The sequence below is a fragment of the Phaseolus vulgaris genome, chromosome 2 (assembly GCF_051622355.1).
Source record: "Phaseolus vulgaris cultivar YP4 chromosome 2, ASM5162235v1, whole genome shotgun sequence".
In the NCBI taxonomy this organism is placed as follows: Eukaryota; Viridiplantae; Streptophyta; class Magnoliopsida; order Fabales; family Fabaceae; genus Phaseolus; species Phaseolus vulgaris.
In genome coordinates, this window is record NC_143499.1 from 20015952 (window position 1) to 20038237 (window position 22286).

The 22286-nt window shown below is 34.6% G+C and overlaps 1 protein-coding gene across 1 annotated transcript; it reads left to right on the forward strand.

The window, feature by feature from the left end:
* LOC137810871 (uncharacterized) lies at positions 1 to 2912 on the forward strand. Its single transcript, XM_068612348.2, has 7 exons — positions 1 to 232; positions 331 to 391; positions 481 to 575; positions 659 to 692; positions 1323 to 1377; positions 1468 to 1510; positions 2681 to 2912. Exons 1-7 carry the CDS (start codon positions 14 to 16, stop codon positions 2750 to 2752), a joined length of 579 nt encoding a protein of 192 aa, XP_068468449.1. The 5' UTR covers positions 1 to 13; the 3' UTR covers positions 2753 to 2912.
* The last annotated feature ends 19374 nt before the right edge of the window (positions 2913 to 22286 follow it).

Below are 22286 nucleotides of genomic sequence, written 5' to 3' on the forward strand. Positions count from 1 at the left end.
GGTGGAATAAGAAATGGATGTAACCTGGTGGTGCATAATCCCCTTGCTTTTGTCGTTGGGTTTAAAATTGGGAAACATCAAAAGCACGATGCAAGCCTCATCGTTCGGTGTAAGGGCGCAAATCCCAACCGTTAAGAAGGATTCGATGGCGGAGTCTACCGTCCCTAAGTGGGCCCAGAAAACCGTTAGCTTGCCCCCTCTCAAGCGGGGCTGCCATCTAGTTACTTCCAAGGTCCCTTTTCCTCTTCCTTTTCTTCCTTCATTTTTCCTTTTCCCAAAACCCTAACCCTTTTCATTTTTTCTTTTCTGCTGGATTTCGCTCCCATTCAGATTGTGAAAGAAATCGAACCAGACCTCTCCGGATTCAAGTGCGGCCTCGCTCATCTCTTCTGTGAGTATCCTCACACACACACGTAGCTGTTGCATGATTTGTTTTCTATTCACTGAACTTGGAAATTGTCATGGGAAACAAAACGACAGTGCAGCATACCAGTGCTTCTCTCACCATCAATGAGAACTACGACTCTGATGTTCGCGATGATACCGAAACCTTCCTCAATCGGATAGTTCCTGAGGTTTCTTTCTCGTCCATTAATGTTTTCTAGTCATGTAATTTCTTTATATCTAATTTTAATGTGTTAGTTAATGTCTGCTGCAGGGATCATCTGCTCCATGGAAGCATACTCTTGAGGGTTAGTATTATTTTCTCTCTTTTTTTAATTACCTATATATATATATAATCGTTTTCTTAATGTTTTTAATATCTACGACTCTGATGTCCATGGATCCAGCTTTAGTATTTTTAGTCCTTATTCTACTTTATATATCCTTCAGAAAGCTTCTCTGATTGGATACCATTATGATCCTTGCTTTTCGTATTAGATGTAGAAATTCTAATTGAAGATTATGTGCTAAGTTTTTTGCCTACTTGTATTCGTCATAAATAACTTCATAGCAAAGTCAGTTATTACTTATCGTTGGACATGTTTCTCTCCATAAGCACTTTTAGAAGAGAGATAAGAAAAAAAATGAATGAGCATTTCCATAAATTAAAATTAGCTCATGCATAGGCTAATTTATAGAAGCTTTATCATATTATTTCTCTAAATTTTCATTTTTTTTTAATTTGTGTATAAACTAAATTTTACTTTAACTTGTGGAGAAACTGATATGATTTTTTCTTATGGAGAAGTTGATTCGAATAAGCCCCTTTGGAGCTATTGCTTTTCTTTTTATAATATTGATATGTTTTTTTGTAGTGATGTATTATGTTTTGCTTCTGTGGCAACGGGAAATCTAATTTGGATTTGAAAATTTTTCAGGGCCAGATGACATGCCGGCTCATATTAAATCATCGATGCTTGGTTGTGCACTCACGTGAGAAATACTACAGTGTTTCAGTTTGATTCATCATGCTGAAAAGTTATGACTATGCTAATATCATCTACTGATTTCTTTTATTTTTAGGATACCAATTACAAATGGGAAGCTTAACATGGGGACGTGGCAGGTAATAAAATTCATGTGTGCAATGATCTTCATTCATTCAAGTTTATATTGGTTCTATATACAGAGTGAATGAGGAAGAAAGGGAGGGAGTACAACTTTAAAGTGCTGAGTTAAAGTACACTTGGATAACCAAATTTTTTTTCAGCACTTTTGGAGTATTTTTGAAACCAAGAGGAACAATCCAATTGCTATCCAATTTTCGTAGGCATCATGCCCTGACTAAAAAAATCATTGGCTATCCAAGTTTATCATATGCTTATGCATGTGCACATTCAAGGGGTTAAAGCAATTCTTTCATTGTGGATAGTGTTTCAAAGCTGTTGCCTCCAGTAATTCACTATTGAGGCCATACCCTGATGGAATATATTTCATAATGGTTGATACATGATACACTAACTGTGATTAGGAAAACCCTTCTATTATTTGACTAACAATTTTGAAATTCCATAATATTCTCCTTCGAGATTGATAGTCCTCACATTGTCTATGCGAAAGTTTCTCAATTCATTTTGACTTGGAATAGCCTATTCCTACTCGATGCCCGAACTGGAGATTAAGTTCATGGATGAAAGCGTAGAGTTTATTTGTAAAATTCCGTGAGGAGATAAAATTACAAATTTTGACTGAGTAGGTTATCTCCTGTGAGAGCAAATGAAAAACTGATTTTCTTTGGGCTTGATTGTGAACAATATAAATAATGGAAACTGATTATTTTAAATTGTTTATAAACATTTCTGCTAAGAAGTAAGAAATTTCATATACTATCATTGTGCATTAGGGTTTTCCTAAATGAAATTAATTTTTATAATTTGAGAAACTCAGTTTTAATAGAGAAAATTATACAAACTTCCCTTGCATTTTTTTTTACATTTACAACTTCCATTACTGGGATGCAAAATGTAATCTAGTTTTTGGGTAATACAGAGGTCTATATATATAGGTTGTTTTTGGTTGATGTTTTTCACACAATTAAAGGAAGGATAATAGTGTAGAGGTAAAAAAGGGGGGAAATTTTGACTATATTTCGACATATAAATCCTATTTAATATGGAAGTGTTTAATATCTATAGTTGATGATGGTTTAGAATATTTTATTATAGGATCTGGGTGCTCACGGTTTGGTTTAATGTAATATCCAATTTAATAACGTATTTCTTCTTTTATGTTTTAGGGTATATGGCTATGCGAGCATCGAGATCATCCTACCTCACGAAGAGTTGTTGTCACTCTTAATGGAATATGAGGTTTTAAGCTCTGTGTTCTTTATCTCGCTTTTGGAAACTTGCTCTGTAATTTACAGCAGGATTTGTGCTACAATCTACCTTTTTTAGATAATGTAATCTGAATATATACTCAACTTTGAAGAGCATTATGATATGATCATTTAATGCAAAGAAGTATTACAACTAATTATTATTACTGTAAATTACACTAACACCCTCTTAATATTTTGACGAAGTTGGATTAGAGGTTGTGGGTGAGTGGAAAGTTGAGGGTGTGGGGAAGTGGAAGTGTGAAGAAAGTGTGGAGAAAGTTGAGGGTGTTTGGATTGGGAGATGTTAGAGTGGATGTGTGAAGAAAATTTATTGCAAAATGTGAATGATGTGATAGTTGTGAGAGTATTTTAATATATTTTGAATAATGTAAATTGTAAGATTACAAATTTACCATAGTATATAAATAAATAGAAAAATGAAATATTAATTAGTTTAAAGGATATTTAAGTTAATTAAAATAATTAGTATTATATTATTTAATTTTTATTACATTATATGAGTATACTTTTGTCCATGTGTAAAAGAATAATAAAAAAAGATTATTAATTTTTTACATAATTTTGATAATTAAAATAATTGTAAGTTTGAATTATAACTTAAAACATAATATAAAATTGAAATGAATTAGAAAATAGAATATAAAAATGAAATATGATTTCTTCATTTTTAATTTTATTAATTGAAAAAATTTGTGTTAGTTAAATTTTTGTTTGTAGATAATTTTATTATTATTAATGATTATTTAATAAATGTTATGTTATTATAAAAAGTATATAATTTAAGAAAAGATGTCATGAACATTAATTAGTTTGCAAAAAAATATATAAAGTCATTACATTTGATATAGAGAGAAATAAATACATGTTAATTTGAAATTATGCAAAACTTAAAAACATAATAATGTTAATTAGAAAAAGAAAAGACATAATAACATTTTAACCCTTCTTGTGGAAATCCTCAAACGTGTTTCTAGAAGGCATATTTTATTCCGTTGTGTGATAATGATTACATCTTTGTCATCGACAACGTCTTCATTGTACCATTTGAAAAAATTACAGCTTAAAACAAGGCTCGATCAAAATTACATTCCTCAGGGATCGTCCCAAGTGTTAACTTAACACCGCCATACCTCAGATTAACAATATTCATCCAATCCATTTCATTGATGTGTATCCGCTTGCCACAAATCTCAATGGCAAGTTCACCAAGAGGTGTGATCTTCAGATTTGTATAAAACACTCACACCAATTCCTCATAGTAGGGAAGTTTCATTCCAAGGAAAGTTTGTAAGTGTTGGAAGTTTAGAAGCTTTTGAAATTCAAACACTGGTGCAACAAAAAAAAGGAGAGTTATGACTGGTTTTCCATGAAACATTTTTTCAAAGACTATCATTTGCCGTTTTGAAGTAAAGTATCTTGAATAATCAAGTACTTCTTCAATCCCCGTTACTGGTGGAGGATTAACGACATGACCTTCTGTTGGCTCTTTACCCTAACGGGTTCTGTGGCGTTCCTGGGATGATGATGCCATCTATAATACAAATAATTCAATATATAGAAAAAATTAAATATTCATGACATCAAATATGAAACTCAATTTTAAGTAAAGGAAAATTATCACAATATCATAAACCAATTAAATATAGTTATCAAACACAATAGTAGAAGTGCAAAAGTGAATAATAACAATTATAGTGATAATTGCCAATAATAACAGTTCTAGTGATAATTGTCCAACAAGAAACATACAGAAACAAATTACAGACCAAGTAAAATCAAATTAAGACATCATAAACTGAAGTAGAAGATATGGAGGAACCGTTCACGCATGAAATAGGAAATCAACGCCTAGTAATGAATGCAAACAATTTGGTCATGCGACGCTCATATGACATCCCAAATAGTTGCTTAACTCTTCCTGGATGCTCACATAAGAACTCGTAGCACTGATCCATGACTTGTTCGTCCGGGATGTTAAGCTCCACCAGCATTGCCCAAATATCAGACTCTGAGTATTGGTATGAGGCATGACGTCAATGGTGGTGTACATGCTCAGCATATAAGTCGTTTCTTCGTCTAATTTCGGCAACTATATCTTGAGCTGTCGTTGCCTGTGCACAAGCAATATTCACCAACTGAGAGGCATTTTCATTTTCATCCTTCATTAATGAAACACATTGTTGAAGATTAGTATTCAACAATGCAAAATGTTCATCAATGTCGTCCATAGTAGAGCCTTGTTGTTAGATTGTATGGCTTTAAACTAGATGGGGGGGGGGGGGGGGGGGTTGAATGGTTTAAAGAGGGTTTTCGCAAACATTTTAGTCTAGAATGAAATTCCTTTGAGAAAACTTGATTCAGAACTCAGTTTGCCAAAAACACAAAGCAATTTAGCACAACACCAGAAAAACAATCGGTTGTTTCGCAGAAAAACAATCGGTTGTTTATACCAGTTAAAATATACAAAACTGAAATCAAAGAGTTTAAGGGAGAGAGAGATTGCACACACAATTTATACTGGTTCACTCTTAAACCAAGAGCTACATCCAGTCTTCCCAGAAACCACTGGAGAATCCACTAAGTAACCAAACTTAGATTACCTACACACACCACCAAAGAAGTGACCTTGATACCCTCAATACACACACTTCTTTGGCTCAACACAAACACCACCAAGAATGTTGATCTTGACAACCTCAAGAGCACACAACACTTCTCGGCCTAACATACCAGAGTTTACACAAGGTACATAAGGATTACACTTGTTACAGAATGATCTGAAATCAATACAAATGAAAATCCTATTTCACTCTCTCTTGATCAAAACAATCTCAAAGCAATCTTCAACTCTTGAAAGCAAAATCACTGAAAAACTCAAATATGTTTTTCTATGATTAAATCTTAGTTCTTGTTTGTTACAAAGGTTGAACAAACTCTTTATAGCTTTCAAAGACTAGTCAAAGCATTTAAAACAGGAGAGCATTCAATTATAAAATCATTTAAAGCTCAGTCAACACTCAAAACAGTTTTATGTTATGATTTGAAAACAAACAATCGATTGAATGTTCGAATCAATCGGTTGTTTTGGTTTGACAACAAGTCAACCACCAAAAACAGTTTTCAACCTTTTTCAAAACACCTAAGTATAAAACAATCGGTTGTTTTGACAAAACAACAGGTTGTTTTTCACTTAGTTTAAAAAACACTTTCAATTCAAAAGGTTTAAGAATACTTAAGCTTTGGATTCAATCAAGAGTGGATTTACACAGATAATCTACTCCATATCCTATTCTAAAACACCTCAGCAACAACAAGCACATACAGCCTTCCATCAAACTCAAAGGATTTGGATTCTTCAAAGCTTGAACACACTTGATTCAACAATTTCCCCTTATTTAATGAAGACAAATCATGGTTGCTTGTGTTGGATTTGATTGAATCTGAAGCAGTTCCTGCAAAACAATGCTTAAGCAAAGCACAATATCTCTGATAGAAAACAACATATCAGCAGTATTAAAAACCAGTCTATCAGCAGAAAAATCAGCAGAAATAAAGCTCACTTACACACTTAAACACAACATACAGTTTGCAGAAAATAAAAGACAATAAAAGACAACACAACATAAAATCTCTCCCTATTTGTCTTCACAAATAGACAATAAGAAGAGATAAAACACAATTGTTCCAGATTATACAGAATTGAAAAAACAAAAGCACTTAAACTGATATAGGGCAAAAACAGTCGGTTGTTTCGAGCCTTCAACCGGTTGTTTTTCCTTTAATAATCCTTGCAATACAGGAGTTCAAAGATCTGATTCTGAACAGTTTCAACCTGTTCATCCAAGGTCATAAACCGTGTATCCATGTTGTTGAATCTGTTGTCTATACTCTGGAAGTTGCTCACACACAAATCATGGAGATTTCTTGGATTCTCAGCAAAGTCATCAAGTCTATTCACCATGTATCTTTCAAAAGAAGACATGGATGATATCTCATCTCCTTGATCTCCTGCACTGGTTCCATCACCATAATTGGTTGCAGGTTGTTCTTCATGGTGAATATCCATGTCAGCAGCTTGATCTTCTTCATCAAAATCAGCAGCTGCAGCACTTGATGAAGCACCATGATCACCATCTTTGCTCACCCATTTTCCATTTGTTTTGGTGATTCTCATCTTGCTTAGAGAGCCATTGTTCATTTCTTGTGTTGACTTAACCAACTCAGAGGTCTCATCTTCAAGATTCACTTTAAAATAGAGCAAGAATTTAGAGATTAAAACAACATAGGGATAGTGGTAATCACTTAACCTCATGGATTTTTGCATGTGTTCTTTAATGATATGGATCCAGTTGATCTTGATATTCTTCATGTTGCAGTAGATGTATACAAGGTCTTCTTCTGTTAAGATAGAATGGTTGCTCCCCCTTGGAGTAAGAATCTAAGTTACAATAAGAGCAAGCACCCTTTCATCTAGCTTCAAGCCTCCAACCGAACAAGTTCTCACTTGGGCTTGTTGATTCTTCAAGCAAATCTTGTAGTATTGGACTTTGTTAAAATTCTCCACTACACCAGGATTTCCCTTGTTGATCCTTAGACCAGCATATTTCAGGCCAGCTACAGCAGTTCACACATCATGAGTGATCTCCATGTCAACACCCTTCACATGAGAAACAAGATTGTTTCCTTCAAACTTGAGATTGATGTAGAATACCCGAATCAATCAAATCAGGTATATGTTTCCCTTCATCTCCAAGAACCTTCCCAACAGCTGGTCCTTGAGAAGCTTCCTCACATTGTCTACCTTTTGGCTTTTTAGCCAATCAAAGGAAACAACTTTGGGGTTGTTGATCACCTTTGTGCTAGTTTCAAAGCGATACCTTTCAATGAGCTCATTGTCTCCTGAAAACCAGCCCTCTAGTCTCCCTCCAGACCTCACAACTCTTGTTTTGATCCTCTTTGATGTAGGAAGAGTGGATTCCATGATAGCAGAAAAAGAGGCAAAGAAGACTCACACAAAGAGAGCAAGAGATGTTGCAAGAGATGGCTCAATTGATTGTTCTTGTGAGAGAGAATAGTTGCACCGGAATTTAAAGAAAAATTGAACCATACTGCATTCAATTGATGTGAGTGAGTTTCAGTCTTTAAATAGAAAAGACTTGACCAAGACCTGCACAGAAAACCTCAGAAAAAGCAGAAAATCACATGGTCATCACATGTGATTTTTGACTAGTCATAAAGGCTCTTAAATTTTCAAGATTTTGGAATATATTCCTTTATGACATGTTGTAACTTCCTCTAGAACCAGATCAGGCTTTCAACACAGCTTTATTGACTCATGATTCTTTCAAAGTTGAGATCTGCAACAGAAAGAATTCAAAAAAGAATTAAATTCATTCTTTCACAGTGCTGTCAGAGAGGAAACAATTGGTTGTTTTTCTGCAGCAGTAAAACAAATTTTGAATTATTAAGAATGAGCAGATAGGATTCAATGTAGATGTAATTGAACATTTAACAAGAGATATTGATGAGCATATATTTATTCACACTCACTAGCCTTATTCATAGATTATTGGACTATAATAATAAATAAATCCATTGTTTTAATTAATATTCTTATAATTAGGTTTATTTGGGCCTTAACTATTATTATTGTTAATTTTGTGTTTTTAGAGTAAATTATCCAGAGGAAGCATCTAGCTTTGTGAATGGGCCAAATATGTAAAAGTCCAAGTTGCTTCTTGAACCAAAACAGGCAAAATATTCTGAGAAGAAAGAGAAAATAAAAGCTACAAGATTCCAGAAACAGAATTGGAAGCAAATCTTCTACAAAATAAAAAGAATTATGGAAAGTGGAAACTGTTTCAAAATCTAAACTGCAATATTTTCCCAAGATCCTTGGAGCAGAAAAGCCCTATAAAAGGACACAAGCATCAAGGAGAAAAGAGAGAGCTTCATAGGGTTTTCTTAGTTTATTTTCGTCTTAGTAATTCTTTTGTTTTGCCTCCGCATGGAAGGCTAAACCTTTTTTGTTGATTCCTTTGTAATTTCCCATTGAATTCTGAGGTTTTGTTCAATAAAAGTTTCGATTTTTAATTCTCTATAGCAGTTTTTTTTATTGTCTAATCTCCTGGAAAACTGGTTTTTGTGAGAGGTTGTACTTGAACGCATGATTGAGAGTCTTCCTTATCTTAAACTTTGTTTTCTTAGTTAGTTCGCATTGTTCTAATTAATTTCTTGGGCGCATGATTCATGGAAGAGGAGGTAAGCATTCCCATGGAGTATACGCATGGAACAAAGTGGGTATTGATTAAACTAGTAGACACATGTTTTACTAGTGAGTTTCAGTTGAATTAGATTGGCGCATGTTCAATCTGGTTTAACTCTGTTGGAGGATTGAGAAAAGATTAACCTTTAGAGAACCTGTGAAAAATTCAACGGTGGAAGAACTTGGGATCAACCACTTTTTATTTGCTATTTTAATCTCTTTTATATTTTCTGCACAACTATCTCAAACCCCCTTTTTATCTTTATTGTTATTGCTAACTTTTATTGCTTGCAGATAGATTTTAAACCCTGATCAACTGATTTTACTATTGGATTCGTTGGGAGACGACTTGGGGACATTTGTCCACAATTATACTATCATCCCTCTAGTGTTAGACAAGTCTACGCTAGAATCATATTAATTTGACAGCAAAACAAGAGCTATCAGATATTTAAGCATGAATTTGACTTTAAAAAAGAATTAAAGATAGAGATAAGGAAGGTTTTATCCTTTACGAGGTTCCTTCAATGAGTCATTTGTTTGTGATCAAGAAGCCTCTTTTGACTATTGAGAAACTTGGACTGGTACATAACATTGATTCAACTTCAATGTTAATCTTTTCCTTCCAAGAACCTGATCAGATGACTCAGAGCCTCATGGTCTTCTAGATTCCCTGCATAAACATGAATTCAAGCAACAAGGTTTGGTCCCCTTACAAATGTGGGTCCATTTGGTTTATTTTTAACATTTGAAACCTTACAACCTTAGGGAATCCATTTCATAAAGCATTTGAAAACAAAATATTTCCTTATTTTACAGAATCTAACAGAATGACCTTTCTTCATGCAATAAAAACATGTAACAAACGATTGTTTCTACTTAAGAATCGGTTGTTTTACTGGTTGTTTTGAAAAATTCTTCGGAAAATTATCTTACTTGTTTTGTGGATTAAAACCTAAACCAACTCTTCCAAAAACACAGTTTTGAGATGCCAAGACATTCTCAAAGTTGGATTTTCCTTTTGAAAGTTTATCCACAATATTAACAAGATAATGCACATTCTTTTCAACATTTTCACAATTTTCACAAATGAGAGTGTCACACTTGCAAGAAGAGCTTTTGCAATGAGTTTCTAGATTTTCAAAATCACTTTTTGATTTTTCCAGCTCTTCTTCAAGTGCCTTAACTCTCTTTTCAAGCCAGCTGTTAAGCTCTTTTAATCGGTTGTTTGAAAGAACCAATCAATTAACTTCTTCATGTGTTTCTTGAAAAGCTTCAAGCAATTCAATATAATTTTCAGCATTTATAGAAGCACATGAACTTACATCACTTGAGCTACATGACTCATCATCTCCTTAAGCAATCAAGCATATGTTTGCCTTTTCTTCTTCACTTGATGATGAGCTTGATGAGAAGACTTTATTCTCATCCCAAGCTATGTATGCCCTTTTTGACTTTCCCTTCTTTTCTTTGTAACTTGACTTCTTCTCCTTGCTTTCTTTATTTGGGCAATTTGCCTGTATGTGCCCTTGCTCACCACAACCAAAACAAGTATAGTTATTGGAATTAAAATCTTTGGATTTTTTGTTTCCATACCTTTCTTTGTTGATGTCTTTGTTGCGGTTCCTTTTCAAGAATTTGCTAAACTTTCTAGATAGCAAACTAAGGTTCTCTTCATCACTTTCATCACTGGATTCTTGCTTGTTTTTTGTGCTTGACAGCTTTTAAGGCAATGCTCCTCACATGCTTGTCTTCACTTTCTTGAACATTGAGTCTATTCATCTCCAACTCATGTTCCCTAAGTTTGCCAAACAAAGAAGCCATACTCAATTATGTTAGATCTTTAGATTCAGATATAGCAGTTACGTTAGGTTGCCAAGATCTATCAAGACATTTGAGGATCTTGATGTTTAGCTCTTCTTTTTCAAAGGTTTTCTCAAGGCTCATGAGGTGGTTGATGATGTGAGTGAACCTCTTCTGAACATCAGCAATAGTCTCACCCTTGAGCATTCTGAACATTTCATACTCTTGGATTAGAGTATGCTTTTTGGCTCTCTTCACCTCATTGGTACCTTCATGAGTTACCTCCAAGGTGTCCCACATCTCTTTTGCTGATTTGCATTGAGAGACCCTGAAAAATTCATCTGAATTCAAGGCAAAAGTTATTATGTTTTTAGCAATGCAATCAAATTTGGCCTTCTTGCTTTCAGAATCAGTCCATTGAGACCAAGGTTTTTCAATGGAAGATCCATCTTTTTCAAATTTTGGAACAAAATGACCACTTTAAATTGCATCCCAAATTCCTTTGTCAAGATTCAACTAGGATTTTCATTTTGACTTTCTAAAATTGGTAGTTCAAACCACAAAACAAAGGTGGTCTATTGATTGAAGCACCCTTCCCAAAGGGTAATCTATCAGCCATATAAAAACAGTTTTAGGATCACACTTGAATAAATTTCAAGAACCAAGCTTTTGATGCCAATTGTTAGGTTGTATGACTTTAAACTAGAGGGGGGGGGGGGGTGAATGGTTTAAAGAGGGTTTTCACAAACTTTTTAGTCTAGAATGAAATTCCTTTGAGAAAACTTGATTCAGAACTCAGTTTGCCAAAAACACAAAGCAATTTAGCACAATATCAAAAAAACAATCGGTTGTTTATACCAGTTAAAATATACAAAACTGAAATTAAAGAGTTTAAGGGAGAGAGAGATTGCACACACAATTTATACTGGTTCACTCTTAAACCAAGAGCTATATCCAATCTTCTTAAAAACTACTGGGAATCCACTAAGTAACCAAACCTAGATTACTTACAAACACCACCAAAGAAGTGACCTTGATCCCCTCAAAACATACACTTCCTTTGGCTCAGCACAAACACCACCAAGAATGTTGATATTGACAACCTCAATAGCACACAACAGTGTAAGAATCTATGACTTTAAACTAGAGGGGGGGGGGGGGTAATGGTTTAAATAGATTTTTCACAAACTTTTAAGTCAAGAATGAAATTACTTCGAGAAACCGTTGATAAGGAAATCAGTTTGCCAAAACACAAAGCAAAAAATCACAGCACCAGAAAAACAATCGGTTGTTTCGTAGAAACAATCAGTTGTTTATACCAGTTTACAAATAACAAAACTGAATTTAAAGAGATTAAGGATAGAGAGAAAAGCACACAGAGGTTTATACTGGTTCACTCTAAACCCATAGCTATATCCAGTCTTCCCAGAAACCACTGGAGAATCCACTAAGCAATTAATCCTAGATCACTTACAACACAACCAAAGAAGTGACCTTGATCCCCTCAAGACACACACTTCCTTTGGTCCAACACAACTACACTAAGAATGTTGATCTTGATCCCCTCAAGAACACACAACACTTCTCAGCAAACACACAAGGTTCTTTCAAAAGATACAAAAGATTATACTTGTTACAGAACAAATCTGAAATCAATACAAGATGAAAAATCCTATCTCACACTCTTTGATCAAACTTAATCTCTAAGCAATTCTCAACTTTTCAAAATCTCAATCTCTTGAAAAACTCAAATCCGTTTTTCTGTATATATTCAAAGTTGTTGTTTGTTATCAAATTTTAACAAACTATTCATTTCATTTAAAGATTGGTCAAAACATTAAAAACTGGAGCGTAAACAGTTAGAAAATCATTTAATGCTCAGTCAAAGCACAAAACAGTTTTATGTTATGCTACCAAAACAAACAATCAGTTGTTTTCACGAATCAATCAGTTGTTTTGGTTTTGACAGCAAGTCAACCATTAAAAACAATTTTCAACCTTTCTAAAAACTCCTAAGTATTAAACAATCGGTTGTTTCGACAAAACAACAGGTTGTTTTTCACTTAGTTTGAAAAACACTTTTCTTTTAAAAGGATTAAGAATGCTTATGCTTTGGATTCAATCAATAGTGCATTATACATAAAATCTACCCCAGATCCTAACTAAAAGACAATTCAACAACAACAAGCACAACTAGCCTTTCATCATCATTCAAAGGGTTTGGATTCTTCAAAGCTTGAAGACACTTAGTTCAACAATCTCCCCCTATTTGATGAAGATAAATCTCTGATTGCTTGTGTTGGATTGAATCTGAAGCAGTTCCTGCAAGACACATTTTTAAGCAAAGCATAAAACTTCTTATATATGGTTAGTACAGAAACATAAACAGTATATCAGAGCAAAATATCAAAGCAAAAACCTATAAGGCTTTAACCAACCATACAAATTGTTTTGCAGAAATTAATAACGAAAAACAAACACACAACATAAATATCCCTCTATTTGTCTTCACAAATAGACAAAAAGAAGAGATAAAAGGATAATTGTTCTTAATAAAAACAGAATTAAAGAGCAGAAGTAGAAAACAGAAGAAACTGATACAAGCCATAAAAATAATCGGTTGTTCCGTGACATCAACCAGTTGTTTTTCCTCTTTAATCATCTTTGGCATATTGTAGATCAAAAATCTGATTATGGACTGCTTCAATCTGTTCATCCAAAATCATGAAGCGTGCATCCATGTTGTTGAACCTGTTATCAATGCTCTGGAAGTTGCTTATACACAGATCATGGAGATTTCTTTGATTCTCCGCAAATCCATCTAGCCTATTGACCATGTATCTCTCAAAAGAAGACATGGTTGGCATTCCTTCATCAAGATCCATGTTGAAAATCCATATCAGCAGCATGCTCCTCTTCATCAAGATCAGCAGCAACACTTGATGAGGCACCATGGTCACCATCTTTGCTTATCCATTTGTCACCTATTTTGGTGAATCCCATTTTGCCGAGAGATCCATTGTTCATCTCTTGAGTTGACTTAACCAACTCAGATGTCTCATCTTCCAGGTTCACTTCAAAATACAGCACAAATTTAGATATCAAAACAACATATGGATAGTGATAGTCACTTAACCTTATTGTCTTTTGCATGTGCTCCTTGATGATGTGGATCCAATTGATTTTGATTTTCTTCATTATGCAGTAGATATACACAAGGTCCTCCTTTGTAAGAACAAAATGATTGCTCCCCCTTGGAGTTAGAATCCAAGTCACAATAAGGGCCAACAACCTTTCATCAAGCCTCAAGCCTCCAACCGAACAAGTCCTAACTTGAGCATTTTGATTCTTCAAACAACTCTTGTAGTATTGGACTTTGTTGAAATCCTCCACTACACCAAGGTTCCCTTTGTTGATTTTGAGGCCAAAATACTTTAGACCCGCCACTGCAGTCCACACATCATAGGTGATCTTCATATCTACACCCTTCACATGAGACACAAGGTTGTTTTCCTCAAATTTGAGATTTGTGTAGAACACTCTAATCAAATCTAGGTAGATGTTCCCCTTCATCTCCAAGAACTTTATGAGAGATTGATCTTTAAGCAACCTCCTTACATTATCCAACTTTTGGCTTTTCAGCCAATCAAAGCACACAACTTTGGGGTTGTTTATCATCTTTGTGATAGTCTCAAACCTATACCTTTCAATTAGATCATTATCACCAGAAAACCATCCTTCTAGCCTTCCTCCAGACCTTACTGCTATGGTTTTAACTCTCTTTGAGGTGGGAGGAATTGATTTCATGAAGGCAGAGAAGGAGCAGAGAAAAACTCACACAAAAATTGCAAGAGATGTTGCACGAGATGGCCCAATTGGTCTTTCTTGTGAAAGAGGTCAGCTGCAACAGATTTTAAAGCAAAAACAAAATCATAATGCATTCAATGATGTGAGTGGGTACCAGATTTTCAGAGAGAAAAGACTTGACCAAGCCCTGCACAGAAAATGTCAGAAAAAGCAGAAAATCACATGGTCATCACATGTGATCTTTGACTACTCATAAAAGCTCTTAAATTTTCAAGATTGTGGAATATATTCCTTTATGATTGTTGTAACTTCTTTCTGAGCGTGATCAGTTTCAACACAAGTTCATTGACCAAGAATTCTTTCTTTAATTTGATCTACAACAGATAGAAATTCAAAAAAGAATTAAATTGATTTCTTCACAGTGCTGTCAGGCACAAAACAATCGGTTGTTTCGAGGAAACAATCAGTTGTTTTTCTGTAGCAGTAAACCTGATTTTGAATTTTTAATTTTAAGCAGAAAGAGTTCAAAGCAGATGAATTTGAACATTTTAAAAGAGATATTTAAGCATGAGTATAGACTTGAACAAGAATAAAGGTTAGAGATAAGGAAGGTTTTATCCTTTGTGATGTTCCTTCATTGAGCCATATGTTTTTGATTAAGAAGTCTCCTTTTGACCATTGAGAGCCTTTGGACAGATACAAAACATTGATTCAGCTTCAATGTTAACCTTTTTCTTCCAAGAACTTGATCAAATGACTCAGTCCCTCACATTTCTCTAGATTTTCTACACAAACATGAGTTCAAGCAACAAGATTTGGCCCCTTCACAAATGTGGGTCCAATTGATTTCTTTTTCTCATTTGAAACCTCACATCCTTTAGGAATCCATTTCATGAAGCCTCTTGGAACAAAAAATTTTCTTATTTTGCAGAATCTAATCGAATGGCCCTTTTTCATGCAGTAGAAGCATGTAACAACAGGTTGTTTCGACTTAACAATCGGTTGTTTTTCTGGCTTTCTTGAAATATTTTTTGAAAACTTATCTTGTTTGTTTTGTGGATTAAAACCTAAATCAGTGTTTCCAAAAACACAGTTTTGAGATGCCAAGACATTCTCAAAGTTAGATTTTCCTTTTGAAAGCTTATCCACAGTCTTAACAAGATAATGCACTTTCTTAAGGTTTTCAGAATTTTCACAAATGAGAGTGTTACACTTGCAAGAAGAGTTTTTGAAATGTGTTTCAAGATTTTTAAAATCTTTTTTAGATTTTCCTAGCTCTTCTTCAAGTGCCTTCTCTCTCTTTTCCAGCCAGCTGTTAAGTTCTTTCAATCGGTTGTTTGAAAGAACCAATCGATTAGCTTCACCATGAGTTTCTTGAAAAGCTTCAAGCAATTCACTATAATTTTGTTCATTTAAAGAAGCACAAGAACTTACTTCACTTGAGCTGCAAGATTCATCATCTCCTTCAGCAATCAAGCAGATGTTTGCTCTTTCATCTTCACTTGATGAGGATACCTCATTTTCATCCCAAGCTATGTAAGCTCTTTTTGTCTTGCCCTTCTTTTCCTTGTGGCTAGGCTTTTTCTCCTTGTTTTTGTTTGGGCAATTTGCTTTTATGTGCCCTTGCTGATGGAAACCATCCAGCCACATACATCCACATAATGATGATGAAGAAGAAGCATTGGATTTGAGGACAAATCCTTTTCAAGAGGGAGGGGATGATGGAAGAGGCCCAAGCCCATGATAGAAAAAGGCCAAGCCCAAGCCCAAATACAAGTTCAAGCTTCAACTCAAGCCCAACAAATAGAAGATATGGGCAAACTAAGCATCATTGGATGTCTTTCTTTTGTAATTACTTTTGAGTATTTTTAGTATAATATAAAGGGAGGTGTAGATATAAATATAAGAGGTGCAAATGTATAAAGCTAAGTCACACCTTCCATGTGACACAAAAGAAGGTGTAGGTATAGATTTAGGAGGTGCCAAAAATAGAAACCAAGTCACACTTCCCTTGTGACTAGGAATTGGCTCCAAATTCAAATGCTTCTCATTTGAATTTCCCTCCACTTTCTTTTGAATTTCCAACCCTCTAAACACTATAAATAAGAGGGCTTGGCTCATGTATTTGCAAGATTAATTGAATAGTGAAATGCTGCCAAAATTGTGTCATTCTCACCCCTTGCCTAAACTCTCTTAGGAATAGGCTTTTAATCTTCAAACCTTCACACCAAATGGAGATGGCCGAACCACTTCAATCTTCCCTACCTTTCATGCACCTTCAAGGTCACCACACCTCTTAGGAGGACCTTGCCCACTCTCATCCATTAGCTTCCGCACCATCTTCTACAAACATCCAAGAAGAGCTCATAGGAAATCCATCATTTGGTATCATGAGCTATGGTTCTTCAAAGATGAGTATCTCTTTGTGTTTTTCTTTTTGAGTTATTCTTATTTCCTAGTTGTTTATCTGTAATCCATATTGTCTTGCTGTTTTAATTTTCGTTTTGAATTGGTGTGCTGTTTGGAATTTCCAATCGGTGCATCTTGTTCAATTGTTCTTGAGCAATGTTTGTGCAATTTTTGGTAGGATTCCATATAGTTTGTGTTGCTGTTTTTTATTTTAGGTATTTGAGTCATTATTGCAATTTTAATTGGTTCATATTATGTTCATTTGAGTCTTTTAATTTCTGAATCTATATGTGTTTTGTCTAGTCATGTTTCTTCCAAAAATGTCATCAAATCATAGTAATACTTTGTTTAGCTTATTTGTTTCTTGTTTTTGGTATAAATGCTTGATCTGAATCTGCTGTGTTTTTTTTATCCTTTGGTGCTTTTTATTTTTAGCTTGAGTTCATATTTGTGTTTAGATCTACACAAATTCCATTTCACCAATTCCATTGTGTTTTTCTTATGGTATATCTTGCTGTTTTTTCCAGATTTACAGAATCCTCTGTTTTGCATAACTCTGTGCTGGCTGCTTTGCTTAAGAAAATTATTTTCCCACATAATAAAATTATGAGCCTCTGGGTTTTGCAAGATTGAGGTGTTAGAGAAAGGACAAAAAAAGAATCAGTTCAAAAAAACAAATAGAAAAAAATGATTAATATTATAAAAACAGTGTGCAATCCTGACGCTACAACTGGCGTAACTGAGCACTGATTTTAGAAAATTTATTAAAAAAAAATGGTGCATGCGTTTGGAATGAAACCAACGCCATAATTTTTTTAAGATCTTGATTTGTTTGCATATAAATTTTCAGAAGCAAATATTAAAAGGCCAGCTCAACATAAATCAGTGAAAATCACGCTCTCTGGACCACAACAACTATTTCACTGGTGCTGTTTTTTGATTTTGAAATCAAATCTAGTGTTATTCTATAGGTTCCATTTTGTGTGCCATCCTTTCTTTAAGTACCTTTTTATTTGCTTGTCTAATTTCATTGGAACTCTTTCTAGTTGTCACATTTAATTCCATTTGTGTGGTACTGTTTTTCAAATTAATTTGTTTCTTGCTTTAATTATTTGACCTCTAAGCTTGGTGGTGGATTAATTATCAATTGGTACTTGATTGAGTGGGGATTGACTTGAGGGGATTCTAGTTTGCTTAATAGGTGTTGGATTGAAGAATTAATTACCTAATTCCAAGAGGAACAAAGGCAAGGGGCAGAAACAAACACTTTCTAAATACACCACATACATTGGAAGGCCCAACAAAGAGGAGACAACAAAGGGACTGCTAATAGAAAATCAACAAAGGGAGTTCCATCTAATTTCTTTGCAACTTAACTCTTGTTAATTACTTGTTTAATTACGCAATTAGACGATGAGTGTGTCTTCAAGGGCTCCAAGTGTCCAAGAAGCCTCACCTAGGGCCGACTAGTTTAGAACTATCTAGCTTAGCAATTGTTAATTTTTTAATTGCATCTTTTTACCTTTAATTAGCTACGCTTATCAAACTGTTTTGTCTTGTTTAAGCTTTGTTAACTTTGCTTGGTTGATTAGATAGTTTGCATTGTTTTCTTGCATTAAAAATTTGATTTCTCCAACTTAATTGTGTTTTAAGTGGTTTACCAAGAGAAAGATTTGTGTGAAGACATTGAGGGATAGTTTTTGGCTAAGGCAAGACTTGGTATTTAAGTAGTCCATTGTGACTCACCTCTCTTACCTGGAAAACTACCTTATTTAACTTCCCTCATTTTTCTCAAAGTAAAACATTTCTAGACACAAAGCTCTAGTCATGTCTTCTCATTCTTCAAAGTCTATGAAAAGTGATATGAAATCCATCAAATACCTTTTGAAACAACTTTCCAAAGATATTCAATCAATTTCATCTAAACAATTGGAGAATGAGGCCAAAACTAATAAATCGACTAAAGCAAAGGATGAGAAGTCTCAAATTTCAAAAAAATTACATTCTCACGCATATAGCTCTCAAGTTTATGATTCTTTTGGGGAAGAAAGTCTTGGGATAAATGAACCACCCCCTAGGAGAGCTAGAAAAGAGAGACAAGAAGACCTAAAGGAGGTTAAGGTAGAGCTACCTCATTTCTATGGAAAAGAAGATGTAGAAACATATCTATATTGGGAGATGAGGGTAGAGCAATTGTTTGCTTACAACCATGTGAGTGAAGAAAAGAAAGTACCCTTAGCTACCTTAAGTTTTCAATGTGATGCTATGTATTGGTGGAATGCCCTAAAAAGAGAGAGACATCTCCACAAGGACCCTCCCATTACATCTTGGAATGACCTTAGGGGAGCCTTGAGATGTCGCCATATTCCCTCACATTACAATAGGAAGTTGATGGAAAAGCTCCAAAGACTTCATCAAAAAGATATGAGTGTAGAAGAATATTGGCAAAAGATGATATCATATATTGAGAGGGCAAGGATTAACGAAGACAACCATACCACCATAGCTAGGTTTCTAAGTGGTCTCAAACTTGAGATAAGAAACAAAGTTGAACTTTTACCTTATAGAGATTTAAATGACTTGATTCAACTTAGCATTAAAGTTGAAAAACAAATTTTAAGAAAACAATCAAGTCAAAAACAAAGTTCATACTATGTATCTTATGCAAGGATGAGTTCCATAGAGGGGAAAAACATATACAAGAAACATCTCTAGAACTTTCCCAAAACCTAACCAAGCATATCTCTCACACTCAAGCTAGAGAAATTCCATGTTTAGAATACCTTGGCAATGATCAATTAGCATCTCAATGTTTCAATGAAAGATCTATGATCTTAAGGGACAAAGATGAGAATAGTAGCCAAGAAAAAGAAGCTAGTGAGTGTGATGAAAATATAAAAATAGAAAAGAAAGAGAAAACCCTTGGGAAACAAAAGGTGTGGGAGAAGAGTGTTCCTTCCCACAAGGTCATTCAACAAGACAAGCAAATTAAAAATACCTTTGAAAACATGCTTCTTGTTGAACAACCTAGCCTTACCTCTTGTAAAGGAACACTTGCAAGCATAATAAAAAAAGAAGAGTCTTTAAAAGAAGCTTGCATAGATAAAGATGAAGTGGATTATTTCTCATATGTGATAGGATATCACCAAGTGAATGTCAAGTTATCTATAAGCATCTACAAAAACAAATTTTTATGTGAGGTAGTGCCTAAAGAAACTTGTCATGTCTTATTGAGACAACCATTGCAAAGTGTACAAATTCTCATAAACAATGGTTGTAACAACGAGACTATCTTTACACACAAGAGAAAAAGTCTTCATGAAGGAGAACTCATGGGCCAAATTAGAGTTGATAAAACTCTAGAGCTTTTAAAAGGAAAACTTTTGTCCCCCATGAGAAAATATGTTCAAAGACATTACCCTAGATACATATCTTGTTTTAAAACTACACCTAAGGCAATGTCTCAAGAACTCTATACTCCTTCACCTTTTGCAAATGATCCTTGGGAAGACACAAATTTCATATTAGAGCTTCCTAGGTCAACAAAAGGTTTTGATTCCATTTTCATGGATATGGATAAACTATTCTCTAGAGAAGTGATACATCCTCATGGTTTATCTTCAAGCATAGTGTTGGATAGAGCTCCAAATTTCGCAAACCATGATTTGAGGATTCTCTTGGGAAAACTTGCAACTAAGTTGTACACTTTAAATTCTTATCATCCTTAAAAGCATGGTCAAAATACATTTGAAAATCTAGATCTTTCTACTATGCCTAGAACAATCATAAAGGACAAACACAACTCTAGAGATGAGCATACATACCATAGCGTAGTTCACAAAACTACCAATATTTTCCTATTTGAAGTTGTATATGGACTTAATCCTCTTTCTCCTTTAGATTTATTACCCCTTCCTAATCCACATACCTTTGTGCATAAGGAAGGAGTTACAAAAGATTATTTTGTTAAGAAAATGCATGAGAGGATTCAAGAACAAATACAACAACAAATAGAGAAATATTATGAGAAGTTGTCAAAAACAATAGAAAAACAAAAGGAATGGCAACTTCCTAAAATTAATGTTTACACAACTACTCAAACTAGCACATTTGATTTGTTTGATGACTCACAGAGATGGACATTTGATCCTGGAGGACGAGCCTAGTTTTCAAAATAGGAATAAGGTTGTTGTTCGAGATCAAACTTGTAGATCTGAGGACAGATCCTCTCAAGAAGGAGGGGATGATGGAAACCATCGAGCCACATACATCCACACAATGATAATGAAGAAGAAGCATTGGATTTGAGGACAAATCCTTTTTAAGAGGGAGGGGATGATGGAAGAGGCCCAAGCCCATGATAGAAAAAGGCCAAGCCCAAGCCCAAATACAAGTTCAAGCTTCAACTCAAGCCCAACAAATAGAAGATATGGGCAAACTAAGCATCATTGGATGTCTTTCTTTTGTAATTATTTTTGAGTATTTTTAGTAGAACATAAAGGGAGGTGTAGATATAAATATAAGAGGTGCAAATGTATAAAGCTAAGTTACACTTTCCATGTGACACAAAAGAAGGTATAGGTATAGATTTAGGAGGTGCCAAAAATAGAAACCAAGTTACACTTCCCTTGTGACTAGGAATTGGCTCCAAATTCAAATGCTTCTCATTTGAATTTCCCTCCACTTTCTTTTGAATTTCCAGCCCTCTAAACACTATAAATAAGAGGGATTGGCTCATGTATTTGCAAGATTAATTGAATAGTGAAATGCTGCCAAAATTGTGCCATTCTCACTCCTTGTCTAAACTCTCTTAGGAATAGGCTTTTAATCTTCAAACCTTCACACCAAATGGAGATGGCCAAACCACTCCAATCTTCCCTACCTTTCATGCACCTTCAAGGTCACCACACCTCTTAGGAGGACCTTGCCCATTCTCATCCATTAGCTTCCGCACCATCTTCTACAAACATCCAAGAAGAGCTTATAGAAAATCCATCACTTGCTCACCACAACTAAAACAAGTATAGTTATTAGAATTAAAATCATTGGTTTTCTTATTTCCATACCTATCTTTGTTGTTGTCCTTGTTGTGGTTCCTCTTCAAGAATTTGCTAAACTTTCTGGATAGCAAACTAAGGTTCTCTTCATCACTATCATCGTTGGATTCTTGTTTGCCTTTGTTCTTGATAGCTTTTAAGGCAATACTCCTTACGTGCT